The sequence below is a fragment of the Salmo trutta genome, chromosome 31 (genome assembly GCF_901001165.1).
Source record: "Salmo trutta chromosome 31, fSalTru1.1, whole genome shotgun sequence".
NCBI classification, from domain to species: Eukaryota; Metazoa; Chordata; class Actinopteri; order Salmoniformes; family Salmonidae; genus Salmo; species Salmo trutta.
Window position 1 is genome coordinate 44,064,693 of NC_042987.1, and position 20,947 is coordinate 44,085,639.

Sequence of the window (20,947 nt, forward strand, 5' to 3'; positions counted from 1 at the left end):
AATATGATACATAATGTTCTTTAAGTAGTTTGATTGTCCTCATCATGTCTTTTGACTGTCTTTCGTCTTCATCCAGTAGACCTAAAGGAATTATATCTGATTTCCTTGCCATTACATCTAAGTATTTGTGAGGTAGGTGCCATTTAACATTAGACTTGTAGTGCTCAAATTGTGGTAACTGTCTCACAATGACACATCCTAAAAGCTTTTTGAATTAGTTCCTGAGGTATTGTTTGTCTTCAGTGTTTGGCAGAAATTGGGATATATGAATTTCAAGGAATGTTGTGGGAGGTGATCTGCACCAAAAGGTTCCATTATGAATGTTGTGGGAGGTGATCTGCTCCAGAAGGTTCCATTATTAATGTTGTGGGAGGTGATCTGCACCAAAAGGTTCCATTATGAATGTTCTGGGAGGTAATCTGCTCCAGAAGGTTCCATTATGAATGTTGTGGGAGGTGATCTGCACCAAAAGGTTCCATTATGAATGTTGTGGGAGGTGATCTGCTCCAAAAGGTTCCATTATGAATGTTGTGGGAGGTAATCTGCTCCAAAAGGTTCCATTAGGAATGTTGTGGGAGGTGATCTGCACCAAAAGGTTCCATTAGGAATGTTGTGGGAGGTGATCTGCACCAAAAGGTTCCATTATGAATGTTGTGGGAGGTGATCTGCACCAAAAGGTTCCATTATGAATGTTGTGGGAGGTGATCTGCACCAAAAGGTTCCATTATGAATGTTGTGGGAGGTGACCTGCACCAAAAGGTTCCATTATGAATGTTGTGGGAGGTGATCTGCAGCAAAAGGTTCCATTAGGAATGTTGTGGGAGGTGATCTGCTCCAAAAGGTTCCATTATGAATGTTGTGGGAGGTGATCTGCAACAAAAGGTTCCATTATGAACGTTGTGGGAGGTGATCTGTACCTAAAGGTTCCATTATGAATGTTGTGGGAGGTGATCTGCTCCAAAAGGTTCCATTATGAATGTTGTGGGAGGGGATCTGCACCAAAAGGTTCCATTATGAATGTTGTGGGAGGTGATCTGCACCAAAAGGTTCCATTATGAATGTTGTGGGAGGTGATCTGCTCCAAAAGGTTCCATTAGGAATGTTGTGGGAGGTGACCTGCACCAAAAGGTTCCATTATGAATGTTGTGGGAGGTGATCTGCAGCAAAAGGTTCCATTATGAATGTTGTGGGAGGTGATCTGCTCCAAAAGGTTCCATTATGAATGTTGTGGGAGGTGATCTGCTCCAAAAGGTTCCATTATGAATGTTGTGGGAGGTGATCTGCTCCAAAAGGTTCCATTAGGAATGTTGTGGGAGGTGATCTGCACCTAAAGGTTCCATTATGAATGTTCTGGGAGGTGATCTGCTCCAAAAGGTTCGTCGAAGGGCATAGTGGGATTTCTTATAAGCTTCCAGGTTAGAGTCCCGCTCCTTGAAAGCGGCAGCTCTACTCTTTAGCTCAGTGCAAATGTTGCCTCTAATCCATGGCTTCTGGTTGGGGTATGTACGTACAGTCACTATGGAGACGACGTCCTCGATGCACTTATTGATAAAGCCAGTGACTGATGTGGTGTACTCCTCAATGCCATCGGAAGAATCCTGGAACATATTCCAGTCTGTGATAGCAAAACAGTCCTGTAGTTTAGCATCTGCTTCATCTGACCACTTTTTTATAGACCGAGTCACTGGTGCTTCCTGCTAAAATTTTTGCTTGTAAGCAGGAATCAGGAGGATAGAATTATGGTCAGATTTGCCAAATGGAGGGCGAGGGAGAGCTTTGTATGCATCTCTGTGTGTGGAGTAAAGGTGGTCTAGAATTGTTTTTCCTATGGTTGCACATTTAACATGCTGATAGAAATTAAGTTTCCCTGTGTTAAAGTCCCCGGCCACTAGGAGCGCCACCTCTGGATGAGCGTTTTCCTGTTTGCTTATGGCGGTATACAGCTCATTGAGTGCGGTTTTAGTGCCAGCATCAGTTTGTGTTTGTATGTAGACAACTACGAAAAATACAGATAAACTCTCTAGGTAGATAATATGGTCTACAGCTTATCATGAGATACTCTACCTCAGGCAGGCAAAACCTCGAGACTTCCTTAGATATCGTGCATCAGCTGAACAACAGCTGCACAGGCCCCCGCCCCGTGTCTTACCAGAAGCTGCTGTTCTGTCCTGCCGATGGAGTGTATAACCCGCCAGCTGTATGTTATTAATGTTGTCGTTCAGCCTCGACTCGGTGAAACATAAGATATTACAGTTTTTAATGTCGTCGTTCAGCCTCGACTCGATGAAACATAAGATATTACAGTTTTTAATGTCCCGTTGGTAGGATATACCTGCTTTCAGCTCGTCCCATTTATTTTCCAGCGATTGAACATTAGCTAGCAGGACGGAAGGCAAGAGCAGATTAGCCACTCGTCGCCTGATCCTTACAAGGCACCCTGATCTTTTTCCACAAAATCTCAGTTTCCTTCTCCAGCGACTCACGGGGATCTGGGATTGGTCGGTTGCCTGTAGTAGTATATCCCTCCCATCCGACTCATTGAAGAAGAACTTCGTCCAGTTTGAGGTAAAACTCTTGGTCCAGATTGAGGTAAAACTCTTGGTCCAGTTTGAGGTCAGTAATCCCTGTTCTGATGTCCAGAAGCTGTTTCCGGTCATAAGAGACGGTAGCAGCAACATTATGTACTAAACAAGTTACGAACAACGTGAAACAACAAACAAAATAGCATGATTGGTTCAGAGCCAATAAGACGGCAGCCTTCCCCCTCAGGCGCCAAGAACGGATACTCATACGTTAGACTAAATAATCTGTCCACTCATCCATTTTTGACTAAATGTGAAACTGAATTGAAAATGAGGAACAACACAGTCTGTCCATTTATCCATGTTCAACTAAATGTGAAACTGAGGTGAAAATGAGGAACAACACGTAGTCTGTCCAGACCACCCTAGAACAGTGGTTAACAGTTTTCTCACTAACAACATCTTAACACTGAGAACCGGTTCACATGGTAGGTTGATGTTAACATTATTATGTTATTATAGAGAGGCTATCAATTTGTGGCTATCTAAATCACCTCTATTCTCTGTGATCTGTACTGGTGGCTCTCTGTCATTCTATAGTATAAATCACCTCTATTCTCTGTGATCTATACTGGTGGCTCTCTGTCATTCTGTAGTATAAATCACCTCTATTCTCTGTGATCTGTACTGTAGTGGCTCTCTGTCATTCTATAGTATAAATCACCTCTATTCTCTGTGATCTGTACTGTAGTTGCTCTCTGTCATTCTATAGTATAAATCACCTCTATTCTCTGTGATCTGTACTGTAGTGGCTCTCTGTCATTCTATAGTATAAATCACCTCTATTCTCTGTGATCTGTACTGTAGTTGCTCTCTGTCATTCTATAGTATAAATCACCTCTATTCTCTGTGATCTGTACTGTAGTGGCTCTCTGTCATTCTATAGTATAAATCACATTGCAGCTATGAACCTGAGTGAGTCCTGGAAGACCATGGTGAATGAGACCAGCTCTGTGAATGACAGCGACTATACTTATGAAGAATATGGTGATAAACATTTAATCCTGCTGTGTGACGAGGTCGGAGGGTTAGAAGAGGTCACGGCTGGTTGCTTCCTGGTCATCTTCCTCCTCAGTGTCACAGGTAACATATCAGTCAATGCTTTCGGTCAACGGATGAAACCTAGTGAATACCACCTATTAAAACACAACAATGTGTATTAATATCTTTATCCCCCCAGGTAATGAACTGGTATTGTTCTGTGTTGTCTAGGTAATGAACTGTTATTGTTCTGTGTTGTCTAGGTAATGAACTGTTATTGTTCTGTGTTGTCTAGGTAATGAACTGTTATTGTTCTGTGTTGTCTAGGTAATGAACTGTTATTGTTCTGTGTTGTCTAGGTAATGAACTGTTATTGTCTAGGTAACAGTATGTTCTGTGTTGTCTAGTTAACGGTATGTTCTGTGTTGTCTAGGTAACGGTGTGTTCTGTGTTGTCTAGGTAACGGTATGTTCTGTGTTGTCTAGGTAACGGTATGTTCTGTGTTGTCTAGGTAACAGTGTGTTTTGTGTTGTCTAGGTAACGATTGATTGATGTTATTGCGAAATGCTTGTGTTAACGGTGTGTTGTCTAGTTAACGGTGTGTTGTCTAGTTAATGGTGTGTTGTCTAGTTAACGGTGTGTTGTCTAGTTAACGGTGTGTTGACTAGTTAACGGTGTGTAGTCTAGTTAACGGTGTGTTGTCTAGTTAACGGTGTGTTGTCTAGTTAACGGTGTGTTGTCTATTTAACGGTGTGTTGTCTAGTTAACGGTGTGTTGTCTAGTTAACGGTGTGTTGTCTAGTTAACGGTGTGTTGTCTAGTTAACGGTGTGTTGTCTAGTTAACGGTGTGTAGTCTAGTTAACGGTGTGTCGACTAGTTAACTGTGTGTTGTCTAGGTAACGGTGTGTTGTCTAGTTAACGGTGTGTTGTCTAGTTAACGGTGTGTTGTCTAGTTAACGGTGTGTTGTCTAGTTAACGGTGTGTTGACTAGTTAATGGTGTGTTGTCTAGGTAACGGTTTGTTGTCTAGTTAACGGTGTGTTGTCTAGTTAACGGTGTGTTGTCTAGTTAACGGTGTGTTGTCTAGTTAACGGTGTGTTGACTAGTTAACGGTGTGTTGTCTAGTTAACCTGTTACATCTAGGGGGCAGTAATTTCACGGCTGGATAAAAAACGTACCCGATTTAATCTGATTATTAGTCCTGCCCAGAAACTGGAATATGCATATAATTATTAGCTTTGGAGAGAAAACACTCCAAAGTTTCTGAAACTGTTTGAATGGTGTCTGTGAGTATAACAGAACTCCTATGGCAGGCAAAAACCTGAGATGCTTCTGTTCAGGAAGTACCCTGTCTGAACATTTCTTGCCCTTCTTTATTATCTCTGTCGTTTACAAAGGATCTCTGCTCTTACGTGACACTTCTCACGTCAACAATGGAGTCTCACAGCCCGGGAAAAACAGGAATGATGTCATTCAAAGCCCTGGCTGAAGCACACGAGAGCAAATGCTGAGTGGTCAGTCAATGGACTAAGCCTTAGGCGCGTGACACGCCCCGCCCCCGGCTTTTGGTTTTTTCCTCAGTTTACAGACAGGCAGATTCCCGGTCGGAATATTATCGCTTCTCTACGAGATAAATTGCATAAATATTGGTTTTAAACAGCGGTTGACATGCTTCGAAGTACGGTAATGGAATATTTCGAAATTTTTTGTCATATTTTGCGTCATGCTCGTGGCCGAGATTTAGCGTTGGGATAGTGTCTAGAACGCACGAACAAAACGTCGCTGTTTGGATATAACGATGGATTATTTGGGACCAAACCTACATTTGTTATTGAAGTAGAAGTCCTGGCAGTGTATTCTGATGAAGAACAAGCAAGGTAAGAACATTTTTCTTATAGGAAATGTGATTTTGGTGAAGGCTACACTGGGTGGGTGTCTAAATAGCTAGCCCTGTAACGCCGGGCTATGTACTTACATTATTGCAAAATGTGCTTCATCCGAAAAGCTATTTTAAAATCGGACATATCGAGTGCATAGAGGAGTTCTGTATCTATAATTCTTAAAATAATTGTTATGCTTTTTGTGAACGTTTATCGTGAGTAATTTAGTAAAATCACCGGAAGTGTTCGGTGGGAATGCTAGTTCTGAACGTCACATGCTAATGTAAAAAGCTGGTTTTTGATATAAATATGAACTTGATTGAACAGACATGCATGTATTGTATAACACAATGTCCTAGGTGTGTCATCTGATGAAGATCATCAAAGGTTAGTGCTGCATTTAGATATGGTTTGGGTTTATGTGACATGATATGCTAGCTTGAAAAATGGCTGTGTGATTATTCCTGGCTGGGTACTCTGCTGACATAATCTAATGTTTTGCTTTCGCTGTAAAGCCTTTTTGAAATCGGACAGTTTGGTTAGATAAAGGAGAGTCTTGTCTTTAAATAGCTGTAACATAGTCATATGTTTGAAAAGTGTAAGTTTTCGGATTTAGAGGAGTTTGAATTTCGCGCCCCGCCCATCATTGGATATTGGAGCAGACGTTCCGCTAGCGGAACGTGTAGATGTAAGAGGTTAAACGGTGTGTAGTCTAGTTAACGGTGTGTTGTCTAGGTAACGGTGTGTTGTCTAGTTAACGGTGTGTTGACTAGTTAACGGTGTGTTGTCTAGTTAACGGTGTGTTCTGAAGTTAAACGGTATGTTCTGTGTCGTCTAGGTAACGGATTGTTGCTGGTTGCCTTGTGTCGTTATGAGGACCTAAGGAGGGTCACCAACCTGTTCATCCTCAACCTGTTGTTCTCTGACCTCCTATTTACCCTGACCCTGCCCTTCTGGTCCGTCTACCAAATCTCCCACTGGATGTTCGGTGACCTGGTGGGTATGACCAACCCTAACCTCTGACCTTTAACCTCTAACCCTAACCTCTGACTCCTAACATCTGATCTCTAACCTCTAACCCTAAACCTAACCTCTAACTCTTAAGGAACTTTAAGAAAATTAAACATTTGCCACTTTAATAATGTCTCTTTATCTTGCAATACTCATCAATCAAATGTATTTATAAAGCCCTTCTTACACCAGCTGATGTCACAAAATGCTGTACAGAAACCCAGCCTAAAACCCCAAACAGCAAGCAATGCAGGTGTAGAAGCACGGTGGTTAGGAAAAACTCCCTAGAAAGGCTATGAGGGTTGGCCGGTCCTCTTCTGGCTGTGCCGGGTGGAGATTAAAACAGAACATGGCCAAGATGTTCAAATGTTCATAGATGACGAGCAGGGTCAGATAATAATAATCACAGTGGTTGTAGAGGATGCAACAGGTCAGCACTTCAGGAGTAAATGTCAGTTGGCTTTTCAAAGCCGATCATCCTAACCTAACCTCATTCTAACCTAACCCCTAACCTCTAACCCTAAACTCTGATCTCTAACCCTAACCTCTAACCTCTAACCCTAACCTCTGATCTCTAACCCTAACCTCTGACTCATAACCCTAACCTCTAACCCTAACCTCTGACCTCTGATCTCTAACCCTAACCTCTGACCCTAACCCTAAACTCTGACTCATAACCCTAACCTCTAACCCCTAACCTCTGACCCTAACCCTAACCTCTGATCTCTAACCCTAACCTCTGACCTCTAACCCTAACCTCTAACCTCTAACCCTAACCTCTGACCTCTAACCCTAACCTTTAACCCTAACCTCTAACCCTAACCTCTAACCTCTAACCCTAACCTCTGATCTCTAACCCTAACCTCTGATCTCTAACCCTAACCTCTGACCCCTAACCCTAACCTCTGACCCCAGGCCTGTAAGCTGTTGACAGGGGCATACTTCACCGGTCTCTACAGCAGTATGATGCTGCTGACCCCAAACCCTCACCTCTGACCCCTAACCCTCACCTCTGACCTATAACCCTAACCTCTGACCCCTAACTCTAACCTCTGACCCCAGGCCTGTAAGCTGTTGACAGGGGCATACTTCACCGGTCTCTACAGCAGTATGATGCTGCTGACCCCTAACCCGAACCTCTGACCCCTAACCCTAACCTCTGACCCCTAACCCGAACCTCTGACCCCTAACTCTAACCTCTGACCCCAGGCCTGTAAACTGTTGATGGGGGCATACTTCACCGGTCTCTACAGCAGTATGATGCTGCTGACCCCAAACCCGAACCTCTGACCCCTAACACTAACCTCTGACCTATAACCCTAACCTCTGACCCCTAACTCTAACCTCTGACCCCAGGCCTGTAAACTGTTGATGGGGGCGTACTTCACCGGTCTCTACAGCAGTATGATGCTGCTGACCCCAAACCCGAACCTCTGACCCCTAATCCTAACCTCTGACCCCAGGCCTGTAAGCTGTTGACAGGGGCATACTTCACCGGTCTCTACAGCAGTATGATGCTGCTGACCCCTAACCCTAACCTCTGACCCCTAACTCTTACCTCTGACCCCTAACCCGAACCTCTGACCCCTAACTCTAACCTCTGACCCCAGGCCTGTAAGCTGTTGACGGGGGCATACTTCACTGGTCTCTACAGCAGTATGATGCTGCTCACCCCTAACTCTAACCTCTGACCCCAGGCCTGTAAGCTGTTAACGGGGCGTACTTCACCGGTCTCTACAGCAGTATGATGCTGCTCACCCCTAACCCTAACCTCTGACCCCAGGCCTGTAAGCTGTTGACGGGGGCATACTTCACCGGTCTCTACAGCAGTATGATGCTGCTCACCTCCATGACGGTGTACCGCTGTGTAATAGTTGTCGCGTCCCGCTGGACCGCCGTTCCCCGGAGACGACTGAGGTACGCATTGGCCGCCTGCACGGCATCATGGGTAGTCAGCCTGGCCGCCTCCCTCAGTGATGTCATAGCCTCCCAGGTACAGGAAGTGGAAAACGGGACAAGAATATTCACCTGTGAGGTCTTACCTGGAACTACGGACGAGGAGGTGGGTTACAGTAACGTAGAACAAAAGAGAAATGTCCGCTCACTGTTTACTGCTCCTAGTAGGGATCTTTGTTTAAGCTTTCAGTGATACACATTTCCACTGACATGGTCTTTATATGTACTTTGTGTTTCAGTAAACAGTGAGCGGACATTCCTGTTTCTAATTGTGTCCAGCTCCTTTTCCAATGTTGGATATTTCATATATAACCCCTCTCTCTCTCTCTCTGTCCCCCAGAAGCTGGATACTCATATATAACCTCTCTCTCTCTCTCTCTCTCTCTCTGTCTCTCTGTCTCTCTGTCTCTCTGTCTCTCTCTGTCTGTCTGTCTCTCTCTCCCAGAAGCTGGATATTCATATATATCCCTACCTCTCTCTGTTCCCCAGAAGCTGGATTTAATTTTTTATAATTTTTATTTCACCTTTATTTAACCAGGAAGGTCAGTTGAGAACAAGTTCATACAGGTCGCAGTGGTGGGTAGTATATGGTGCTTTGGTGACAAAACGGATGGCGCTGTGATAGACTGCATCCAGTTTGCTGAGTCGACTGTTGGAGGCTATTTTGTAAATGACATCACCGATGTCAAGGATCGGTAGCGAACTGTCTCCCCCTTTGACGAGGACCGCGGCCGCTTTCCAATCTTTAGAAATCTCAGACAATACGAAAGAGAGGTTGAACAGAGTAGTAATAGAGGTTGCAACAATGGGGGCAGATAATTTTGGGAAGAGAGGGTCCAGATTGTCTAGCCCGGCTGATTTGTAGGGGTCCAGATTTTGCAGCTCTGTGTCCCAGAACCTTTTGGAGTTTATGCTACAGGATGCAAATTTCTGTTTGAAAAGCTAGCCTTTGCATATATGAAGGGCACTCTTCGGCATTTGCTGTATGATTGATGAGAAACTCCATATTGCAAATGTACGATCCCTTACTAGACGTCCGCGAATGTTTGTAAAATTCGGAGATGGCGACAGGCTGTGCACCGGGGCCAGATCTTCCGGGAAGTCATCGAACGGTCTCTCGAACATTCGGTTTCCGTTTTATCAAATTTTCAAATTTTGGTCATTTTCCGCTGTCCCGGTAAATTCCAGCAGATGGCGAATGGAATCTTATTGCAAATGTACAAAACATCACCAATCACGACATGGCCATTTCTCCAAAATGGAAAAGTCTTCGAAGACGAAACTTGGTGAGCGTAGGTTTGGCATAATGGGCAGTTAGCCCCAAACAAAATGGCGTCGAGGCCTCAACACTTTTTGAGTTAAGGCCATTTTTCTGGGATTAACCTCTTACATCTACACGTTCCGCTAGCGGAACGTCTGCTCCAATATCCAATGATGGGCGGGGCGCGAAATTCAAACTCCTCTAAATCCGAAAACTTACACTTTTCAAACATATGACTATTTTACAGCTATTTAAAGACAAGACTCTCCTTTATCTAACCAAACTGTCCGATTTCAAAAAGGCTTTACAGCGAAAGCAAAACATTAGATTATGTCAGCAGAGTACCCAGCCAGAAATAATCACACAGCCATTTTTCAAGCTAGCATATCATGTCACATAAACCCAAACCATAGCTAAATGCAGCACTAACCTTTGATGATCTTCATCAGATGACACACCTAGGACATTGTGTTATACAATACATGCATGTCTGTTCAATCAAGTTCATATTTATATCAAAAACCAGCTTTTTACATTAGCATGTGACGTTCAGAACTAGCATTCCCACCGAACACTTCCGGTGATTTTACTAAATTACTCACGATAAACGTTCACAAAAAGCATAACAATTATTTTAAGAATTATAGATACAGAACTCCTCTATGCACTCGATATGTCCGATTTTAAAATAGCTTTTCGGATGAAGCACATTTTGCAATAATCTAAGTACATAGCCCGGCGTTACAGGGCTAGCTATTTAGACACCCTGCAAGTTTAGCCTTCACCAAAATCACATTTCCTATAAGAAAAATGTTCTTACCTTGCTTGTTCTTCATCAGAATACACTGCCAGGACTTCTACTTCAATAACAAATGTAGGTTTGGTCCCAAATAATCCATCGTTATATCCAAACAGCGACGTTTTGTTCGTGCGTTCTAGACACTATCCCAACTCTAAATCTCGGCCACGAGCATGACGCAAAATATGACAAAAAAATTCTAAATATTCCATTACCGTACTTCGAAGCATGTCAACCGCTGTTTAAAACCAATATTTATGCAATTTATCTCGTAGAGAAGCGATAATATTCCGACCGGGAATCTGCCTGTCTGTAAACTGAGGAAAAAACCGAAAGCCGGGGGCGGGGCGTGTCACGCGCCTAAGGCTTAGTCCATTGAGTGACCACTCAGCTTTTGCTCTCCTTTGTTTCAGCCAGGGCTTTGAATTACGTCATTCCTGTTTTTCCCGGGCTATGAGACCTCATTGGAGACGTGTGAAGTGTCACGTAAGAGCAGAGATCCTTTGTAAATGATAGAGATAATAAAGAAGGGCAAGAAATGTTCAGACAGGGTACTTCCTGAACAGAAGCATCTCAGGTTTTTGCCTGCCATAGGAGTTCTGTTATACTCACAGACACCATTCAAACAGTTTCAGAAACTTTGGAGTGTTTTCTCTCCAAAGCTAATAATTATATGCATATTCCAGTTTCTGGGCAGGACTAATAATCAGATTAAATCGGGTACGTTTTTTATCCAGCCGTGAAAATACTGCCCCCTAGCCATAACAGGTTAAAGGTCAAAAACGAAAATAGAGCGCTAATTTGACAGCTTCATGTCAAAGTACATGAACCTACGGTGTCAGGAAAAAAAGAACCAGACATTTATCTATCGTCATTTAAGAGAAATCGTACAATGTACAATTGGTGATGCTCAAAGAAAAGTGTTTTTTTCCCAAAAAAGTTACAGATCCAGTTGCGGCATGTTCAGATTAATCCTTTAAGGTTGGTTTTGGGAACTCTATGTGATTTCTGTGATTTTCTGTGATTTTCTGAAATAACACTCAATCATTCAACCCTCTGTATATAAGTCAGTTCTTAACGTAAAGACTTAAAACTCAAAATTCTGTAAGAGCTTACCCCTAGAAGGATATGTGTTCAATTTCAGCTTCCTGTGTCAACCGGAAGTGCCTTAAATTGAGGTCATAGGGGCTGTTTCGAAAGGTTAAAAAGGTCACATCTTTCCAAAACTTCATATGTGTGATTAGGCAACCCTCATGAACTGTAAATCAGTCATTTCTCCCAACAGATGTCAAAGAAAAAACTCTCTCTCTCTCTCTAACACACACACACACACACAGGAAGGAGTGACACAGTGCGGTGCTTAAAGACACGCAGAGCCTGCAATGGCATTACCATAATCTCAAGGCTGTGCTCGGTCTAAGCGCAGCAACCGTGAAAAAAAAGTAGGCTCAAAATGAAGCCTGGCCCTAAATTTCAGGTGCTTTTGGGTGACAGCAGGAGAACTGTTAGTGTTAGAAGCACATTTCGACCTCAGGAACGTTCCTGAGGTCCTCCAGATCTGTGCAAGCCTAGCCTTGACCGTGTGACGTTAACCTTTAACAGTTAAAAGAAGGTGTTTACATCAAACAGTTTACAATGACTTCTCTCCCCATAGGAATACATTGCCTATTCCCCTTAATTCAACCTGAAGCCTATGTGGGTTATGAATGCCTTATGAACCTGTCTTCAATGACTATCCATCAGGCCACTATGAGGTCTGCCTGTGTCAATTCTAAACTTCCTGGAGCAACCGGAAGTGGTTAAATTCACCCTAAAGGTGTTTTGATATAACCAACCTGCAGATTGTGAAAATCACTACATTCAACCCTGTGTAGACCAGTCAATTCTTAATGTAAAGACTTTAAACTCAGGATTCTGTAAAAGCCTACCCCAATTAGGATATGTGTTCACTTTTAGCTTCCTGTGTCAACCGGAAGGGCCATAAATTGGGGTCATAGGGGCTGTTTCAAAAGGTTAAAAAAGTCACATCTTTCCAAAACTTCACGTGTGACTAGGTAACCCTCATGAACTGTAAAGCAGTCATTTCTCCCATCAGATTTCCAAGAAAAGCTCACACACAAACACAGCAAGGACGGAGTGACATAGTGTGGGGCTTACAGACACACAGAGCCTGCAATAGTTACCTTTGTTCAAACTATCAAAGAACCGTCAGACCTAGAGCTCGCAATCTTTAGAAACCTGTTCTAGACCTCAAGTCGATAGTGCACGGTGAGTTATGTGGCTCTAGAAGGTTCTCCGACTGAGAAACAGCCTCGTACATTTGCAATAACTTCAATTCATTTTGACCATCACGAAAATGACAACATTTAGAAAAGTCCCAGAGTTGCAAGACTAGGTGCATTGAAACTGCCTCGGCCCATAGAGACGGACGTTTCTGTCCAATAGCTCATTCAAGGACCCCGTAGCAATGCCCGGAAAATGTGGATTTTCAGCATCAATTAAGATCGCTGCTCAGGCTCAAAATGACCTATCGAGCCGAAACTTGGGATTCGGGGTCGCCTCAGCTAGGCCTACACATAATGTCAGAACTGGACCCGCAACTAGAACGTAACTACGTGTTTTATGTTTTTATTATGGTTTAATCTCTCTAGGGGATGTGGGACGCTAGCGTCCCACCTGCAGGACACACTCGCCAACAGCCAGTGAAATAGCAGGGTGCCAAATTCAAAACAACAAAAATCTCATAATTCAAATTTCTCAAACATACAACTATTATATCCCATTTTAAAAGATACACTTCTCGTTAACCCAACAACATTGTCCGATTTCAAAAAGGCTTTACGGCAAAAGCATAACATTAGATTATGTTAGGACAGCGCCTAGACAAGAAAAACCACACAGCCATTTTCCAAGCAAGGAGAGGCATCACAAAAACCAGAAATACAGCTAAAATGATTCACTAACCTTTGATAATCTTCATCAGATGGCACTCATAGGACTTCATGTTACACAATACATGTATGTTTTGCTCGATAAAGTTCATATTTATATCCAAAAACCCCATTTTACATTGGCGTGTAATGTTCAGAAATGTTTTGCCTCCCAAAACTTCCAAACTTCCGGTGAATGAGCACATCAATTTACAGAAATACTCATTATAAACGCTGATAAAATATACAACTGTTGTTCAAAGAATTATAGATACACTTCTCCTTAATGCAACCGCTGTGTCAGATTTCAAAAAGCTTTACAGCGAAAGCAAACTTTGCAATAATCTGAGTACAGCGCTCAGATATCAAAACAAGCCATACCAGATATACCCACCATTTTGGAGTCAACAGAAGTCACAAATAACATTATAAATATTCACTTACCTTTGATGATCTTCATCGGAATGCACTCCCAGGATTCCCAGTTCCAGAATAAATGTTTGTTTTGTTCGATAAAGTTTATCTTTATGTCCAAATACCTTTATCTTTATATCCAAATCCACTGTGCTTGCGCAGTAACTTCAGACAAAAAGTCAAAAAAGTTATATTACAGTTCGTAGAAACATGTCAAACGATATATAGAATCAATCTTTAGGATGTTTTTAATCATAAATCTTCCATAATATTCCAACTGGACGATTCCTTTGTTTTCAGAAATGAAAAAGAACACACCTAACTCTCACGGGAGCATGCGCGATTGAGCTCATGTCATTTTCTCAGTCATCTGACTCCATATGCTCTTATTCTCGCCCCATTCACAGTAGAAGCATGAAACAACATTCTAAAGACTGTTGACATCTATTGGAAGCCTTAGGAATAGCAAAATGACCCCACAGACACTGTGTATTAGATAGGCAATCACTTGAAAAACTACAAACCTCAGATTTCCACACTTCCTGGTTGGATTTTTTTCTCAGGTTTTTGCCTGCCATATGAATTCTGTTATACTCACAGACACCATTCAAAGAGTTTTAGAAACTTCAGAGTGCTTTCTATCCACATCTACTAATAATATGCATATCCTATCTTCTGGGCCCGAGAAGCAGGCAGTTTACTACGGGCACGCTTTTCATCCGGACGTCAAAATACTGCCCCCTACCCAAGAGAGGTTAAACAGAAGGCGCTGTGAATTTTGGGCCTGCTCTGAAATATGTGATAGTTGGCTTCTAAACGAGTTGGAAAAAGTGGGTGTGGTGTTAGATGGTATCAGTTTGGTGTCAGAATGATATCTAATTGACTGATGGATGGTGACTTGTTGGCTGACTTTTGTCCATTTGCAATATGTTGAAACAGTGATAGACCATCACCAAATGGACATGATGAAATCAACACCAACGAGCGATGGAGAGGAACCGCTATTACTGCCCGGCCATCCCAAGTTCATCGGGCCAGTCAATTTAGCATTTCTACAGTTTTTATGAGCATGTCAAATTTGTGATGGTAAATGCCCATTGAAACATATTGCAAATGGACAGTCATGTACAGTGATAGACCATCACCAAATTGACATTCTGAAATCAACACCATCAAGCGATGGAGAGGAACCAGAATCACTGCCCGGCCATCCCGAGTTCATCGGGCCAGTCATCAGGATGTTACCAGGAGCACATTTTAAACATGTTTTTTAATGCCTTTAGAGGGGAGCAAGGGGTCAACGGTTGGGTAGGGAGCACCCCCCACCTGTGCCCATCCAATAGGGGGCGCCCCTGGTCATTTTGGACGTTTTTCAAAAAAACTTTAAAAAACAACAGAGTCCCACTTCTCCCTCATCATTCATGACATAGTGCTATATATCATTTGGGCAGTATAAATGCCATTTGGCCATGGTTCACTGACTTTTGGGTTTGGAAACTGACTTCCTATGATCGTACATGGCAAATGGACATAACATCCTGTTTTGGCACTTTCAATACTTTCATATTGCATTTGGACATTTCACTGACTTTTGACTACGACTTTTGACTTCCTATGAAATCATATTGCAAATGGACAAAACATATGCCTTATGGACAAGTAAAAAAAATAAAAAATAATGACAATAAAATATACATTCTAGTCATTTAGCAGACGCTCTTATCAGAGCGACTTACAGTAGTGAATAGATTTCATACATTTCTTTTTTTTGTACTGCCCCCCCGTGGGAATCGAACTCACAACCCTGGCGTTGCACACACCATGCTGGCGTTGCAAACACCATGCTTATTTAAGATGGTGAGGAAAGCACTTTTAAAGAACAACCAGGCATTCTCTACTGACAGGATGAAGTCAATATCCTTCCAGGACACCCGGGCCAGGTTGATTAGAAAGGCCTGCTCGTAGAGGTGTTTTAGGGAGCGTTTGACAGTGATGAGGGGTGGTCGTTTGACCGCGGACCCATAACGGATGCAGGCAATGAGGCAGTGATCGCTGAGATCCTGGTTGAAGACAGCAGAGATGTATTTAGAGGGCAAGTTGGTCAGGATGATATCTATGAGGGTGCCTGTGTTTACAGATTTGGGGTTGTACCTGGTAGGTTCCTTGATCATTTGTGTGAGATTGAGGGCATCTAGCTTAGATTGTAGGATGGCCTGGGTGTTAAGCATATCCCAGTTTAGGTCACCTAACAGTACAAACTCTGGAGATAGATGGGGTGCAATCAATTCACATATGGTGTCCAGGGCACAGCTGGGGGCTGAGGGGGGTCTATAACAAGTGGCAATGGTGAGAGACTTATTTCTGGAGAGATGGATTTTTAAAAGTAGAAGCTCGAACTGTTTGGGCATAGGCCAGGATAGTATGACAGAACTCTGCAGGCTATCTCTGCAGTAGATTGCAACTCTGCCCCCTTTAGCAGTTCTATCTTGACGGAAAATGTTGTAATTGGGGATGGAAATGTCCGAATTGTCCGAAGCCAGGATTCAGACATGGCTAGGACATCAGGGTTGGTGGAGTGTGCTAAAGCAGTGAATAAAACAAACTTAGAGAGGAGGCTTCTGATGTTAACATGCATGAACCCAAGGCTTTTATGGTTACAGAAGTCTACAAATGAGAGCGCCTGGGGACACACAGGGCCTGGGTTAACCTCTACATCACCAGAGGTACAGAGGAGGAATAGGATGAGGGTACAGCTAAAGGCTATAGGAACTGGTCGTCTAGTGCGTTGGGAACAGAGAATAAAAGGAGCAGATTTCTGGGCGTGGTAGGATAGATTCAGGGCATAATGTGCAGACAGGGGTATGGTAGGGTGTGAGTACAGTGGGGGTAAACCTAGGCATTGCGTGATGATGTGAGAGATTGCATCTCTGGAGGCGCCAGTTTAGCTCGGTGAGGTCTCTGCATGTGTGGGGGGTGGGACAAGGGGGCATGTTGAGCAGGACTAGGGGCTGCGCAGTATAATAAAACAATGAGAGCAGCCCTAAACAACAGTATACAAGGCATATTGACATTAGAGAGGCATAAAGCAATCACAGGTGTTGGTTTTGAGAGCTAAGACAACAATGGGTAAGACAACAACGGGTAAGACAACAATGGGTAAGACAACAATGGGTAAGACAACAACGGGTAAGACAACAACGGGTAAATGGCGATGAATGGGCAGAGAGGGAAAGTTAGCTACACACGGGGCCTGAGTTCGAGAATGGGGCCTACAGATAAACAAAATTAAGTACCGATATTCTCTCTCTCTCTCTCTCTCTCTCTCTCTCTCTCTCTCTCTCTCTCTCTCTCTCTCTCTCTCTCTGTCCCCCAACAGCTGGGCTACCACCTGCAGGTGTTCCTGCTCTTCGTTCTCCCTCTAATCATCATCATCCTCTGCTACAGTGCCATTCTCAGAACGGTCCTGATAACTGCGACCAGGAGACGACACCGCACAGTGCTGGTGGTCTTCTGTATCGTGGTTGCGTTCTTCGTCTGCTGGGCGCCGTACAACCTATTCATGTTCGTCTCGTCCGTCTACACACCTGTAGACTGTGGGGTCAAGGAGCGGCTGCATGTCGTGTACGTTGTGTGTCGTATTGTGGCCTACGCCCACTGCTTCCTGAACCCTGCTCTCTACATGCTGTCTCACTCCTTCAGACGACATCTCTGGTCGCTGTTGTGCTGTCTGATGGGGGAGGAGAGGGGAGGGCAGGGGGGAGGAGGGGAGAGGAGTGTGGGACACAGTTCATCCAATGTCACATCTAGACCAAATGGACCAGCTTTGGTGCTTCAGGACCCTAGAGAGAATAACTATACAGCTACATGGACGGAGCTAAGATCGGAGCAGGAATGAACTATGGAACTTTCTCAATGACCTTCTATTGGCAAAGGGGTTTTTCCTGCCCTTTCTAATGGTTAGAAAAGGCCATGTTTAAAGCTTTGGATCTGAGGAATGAGGAAGTGAGATTAGCAAAAACAAAAACGTTTTAATCCCTGATTATGATTCTGTGATACACAGAATGTGAACACTGTGTTCAGTCCAGAAATGATTCTGTGAATAAGTCTATGCTATCTTCATACAATATGAAGACAATATATTTTTAATGTAGAATATGTGAAATACTATATTGTCAATGGGGGATGTAAAACTGTAAAGAAATGCTATGTGTGGTTTGTGGTGGTATGCTGAGTAAATAAAAAGCTGTGTGTGCAGAAGTAGCAGTTGTGTTAAATTTGCCTGTGGCTTGGGTTAGGGTTAGACTGGATCTGTCTAGATGCTGGCTTGGGTTAGGGTTAGGGTTAGACTGGATCTGTCTAGATGCTGGCTTGGGTTAGGGTTAGACTGGTTCTGTCTAGATGCTGGCTTGGGTTAGGGTTAGGGTTAGACTGGATCTGTCTAGATGCTGGCTTGGGTTAGGGTTATGGTTAGACTGGATCTGTCTAGATGCTGGCTTGGGTTAGGGTTAGACTGGATCTGTCTAGATGCTGGCTTGGGTTAGGGTTAGGGTTAGACTGGATCTGTCTGGATGCTGGCTTGGGTTAGGGTTATAGGGTTAGACTGGATCTGTCTAGATGCTGGCTTGGGTTAGGGTTAGGGTTAGACTGGATCTGTCTGGATGCTGGATTGGGTTAGGGTTATAGGGTTAGACTGGATCTGTCTAGATGCTAGTTTGGGTTAGGGTTAGGGTTAGACTGGATCTGTCTGGATGCTGGCTTGGGTTAGGGTTATAGGGTTAGACTGGATCTGTCTAGATGCTGGCTTGGGTTAGGGTTAGACTGGATCTGTCTAGATGCTGGCTTGGGTTAGGGTTAGACTGGATCTGTCTGGATGCTGGCTTGGGTTAGGGTTAGGGTTAGACTGGATCTGTCTGGATGCTGGCTTGGGTTAGGGTTATAGGGTTAGACTGGATCTGTCTAGATGCTGGCTTGGGTTAGGGTTAGGGTTAGACTGGATCTGTCTGGATGCTGGCTTGGGTTAGGGTTATAGGGTTAGACTGGATCTGTCTAGATGCTGGCTTGGGTTAGGGTTAGGGTTAGACTGGATCTGTCTGGATGCTGGCTTGGGTTAGGGTTAGGGTTAGACTGGACCTGTCTAGATGCTGGCTTGGGTTAGGGTTAGGGTTAGACTGGGCCTGTCTAGATGCTGGCTTGGGTTAGGTTTAGGGTTAGACTAGACCTGTCTAGATGCTGGCTTGGGCCATGTTTATAGCTTTGGATCTGAGGAATGAGGAAGTGAGATTAGCCAAAACAAAAACGTTTGAATCCCTGATTATGATTCTGTGATACACAGAATGTGAACGCTGTGTTCAGTCCAGAAATGATTCTGTGAATAAGTCTATGCTATCTTCATACGATATGAAGACAATACAATAAATATTTTTTATGTAGAATATGTGTAATACTATATTATCAATGGTGGATGTAAAACTGTAAAGAAATGCTATGTGTGGATTGTGGTGGTATGCTGAGTAAATAAAAAGCTGTGTGTGCAGAAGTAGCAATGTGTTTTTTTGCCTTTGGCTTGGGTTATGGTTAGACTAGACCTGTCTAGATGCTGGCTTGGGTTAGGTTTAGGGTTAAACTAGACCTGTCTAGATGCTGGCTTGGGTTAGGTTTAGGGTTAGACTGGATCTGTCAAGATTCTGGCTTGGGTTAGGTTTAGGGTTAGGGTTAGACTAGACCTGTCTAGATGCTGGCTTGGGATAGGGTTAGGGTTAGACTAGACCTGTCTAGATGCTGGCTTGGGTTAGGTTTAGGGTTAGACTAGACCTGTCTAGATGCTGGCTTGGGTTAGGTTTATGGTTAGGGTTAGACTAGACCTGTCTAGATGCTGGCTTGGGTTAGGGTTAGGGTTAGACTAGACCTGTCTAGACGCTGGCTTGGGTTAGGGTTAGACTAGACCTGTCTAGATGCTGGCTTGGGTTAGGTTTAGGGTTAGACTAGACCTGTCTAGATGCTGGCTTGGGTTAGGTTTAGGGTTAGGGTTAGAGTAGACCTGTCTGGATACTGGCTTGGGTTAGGTTTAGGGTTAGGCTGGACCTGTCTGGGTGCTGGCTTGGGTTAGGGTTAGGCTGGACTTGTCTGGACGCTGGCTCGGGTTAGGGTTAGCGTTAGGCTGGACCTGTCTGGACACTGGCTTGGGATAGGGTTAAACTGGACCTGTCTGGATGCTGGCTTGGGTTAGGTTTAGGATTAGGCTGGACCTGTATGGACGCTGTCTTGGCTTAGGGTTAGGGTTAGGCTGGACCTGGCTGGATGCTGGCTTGGGTTAGACTGGACCTGTCTGGATGCTGGATTGGGTTAGGTTTAGGATTAGGCTGGACCTGTATGGCCGCTGTCTTGGGTTAGGGTTAGGCTGGACCTGTCTGGATGCTGGCTTGGGTTAGAGTAGACCTGTCTGGATGCTGGATTGGGTTAGGGTTAGGGTTAGGCTGGACCTGTCTGGATGCTGGCTTGGGTTAGGGTTAGGCTGGACCTGTCTGGACGCTGGCTTGGATTAGGGTTAGGCTGGACCTGTATGGCCGCTGTCTTGGGTTAGGGTTAGTCTGGACCTGTCTGGATGCTGGCTTGGGTTAGAGTAGACCTGTCTGGATGCTGGATTGGGTTAGGGTTAGGCTGGACCTGTCTGGACGCTGGCTTGGGTTAGGGTTAGGCTGGACCTGTCTGGACGCTGGCTTGGGATAAGTTTAGGGTTAGGCTTGACCTGTCTGGACACTGGATTTGGGTTAGATTTAGTGTTAGGCTGGACCTATCTGGATGCTGGCTTGGGTTAGGGTTATTTCTTTTTGATACTGTTGCAAAGCTAACTAAAAAGCAGCATTCCACAAGAGATGGCTTTCACTTCAGCAGTGATAAATTCATGAACTTCTTTGACGAAAAGATCATGATCATTAGAAAGCAAATTACAGACTCCTCTTTAAATCTGCGTATTTCTCCAAAGCTCAGTTGTCCTGAGTCTGCACAACACTGCCAGGTCCTAGGATCAAGGGACACACTCAAGTTTTTTAATACTATATCTCTTGACACATTGATGAAAATAGTCTTGGCTTCTAAACCTTCAAGCTGCATACTGGACCCTATTCCAACTAAACT

The 20,947-nt window shown here is 43.9% G+C and overlaps 1 protein-coding gene across 3 annotated transcripts; it reads left to right on the forward strand.

Moving 5' to 3' along the window:
• The first annotated feature begins 2,420 nt into the window (after positions 1-2,420).
• LOC115170253 (chemokine XC receptor 1) lies at positions 2,421-19,352 on the forward strand. Of its 3 annotated transcripts, none has more exons than XM_029726650.1 (5): positions 2,421-3,010; positions 3,448-3,665; positions 6,281-6,438; positions 8,237-8,515; positions 17,190-19,352. In XM_029726650.1, the coding sequence occupies exons 2-5, from the start codon at positions 3,488-3,490 to the stop codon at positions 17,706-17,708; spliced, it is 1,134 nt and encodes a 377-aa protein (XP_029582510.1). In that variant the 5' UTR covers positions 2,421-3,010; positions 3,448-3,487; the 3' UTR covers positions 17,709-19,352. The 3 variants fall into 3 exon arrangements, with proteins under 3 accessions (XP_029582510.1, XP_029582512.1, XP_029582511.1); XM_029726652.1 differs by having other exon boundaries at positions 3,469-3,665; XM_029726651.1 differs by having other exon boundaries at positions 3,486-3,665.
• Positions 19,353-20,947: the final 1,595 nt, after the last annotated feature.

Coding starts and splice junctions, on each gene's coding strand:
- LOC115170253 (XM_029726650.1), top strand. CDS start 3,488: ATGAACCTGAGTGAGTCCTGGAAGACCATGGTGAATGAGACCAGCTCT. Junction 3,666..6,280: donor CTTCCTCCTCAGTGTCACAG/GTAACATATCAG, acceptor TGTGTCGTCTAG/GTAACGGATTGTTGCTGGTT. Junction 8,516..17,189: donor CTGGAACTACGGACGAGGAG/GTGGGTTACAGT, acceptor GTCCCCCAACAG/CTGGGCTACCACCTGCAGGT.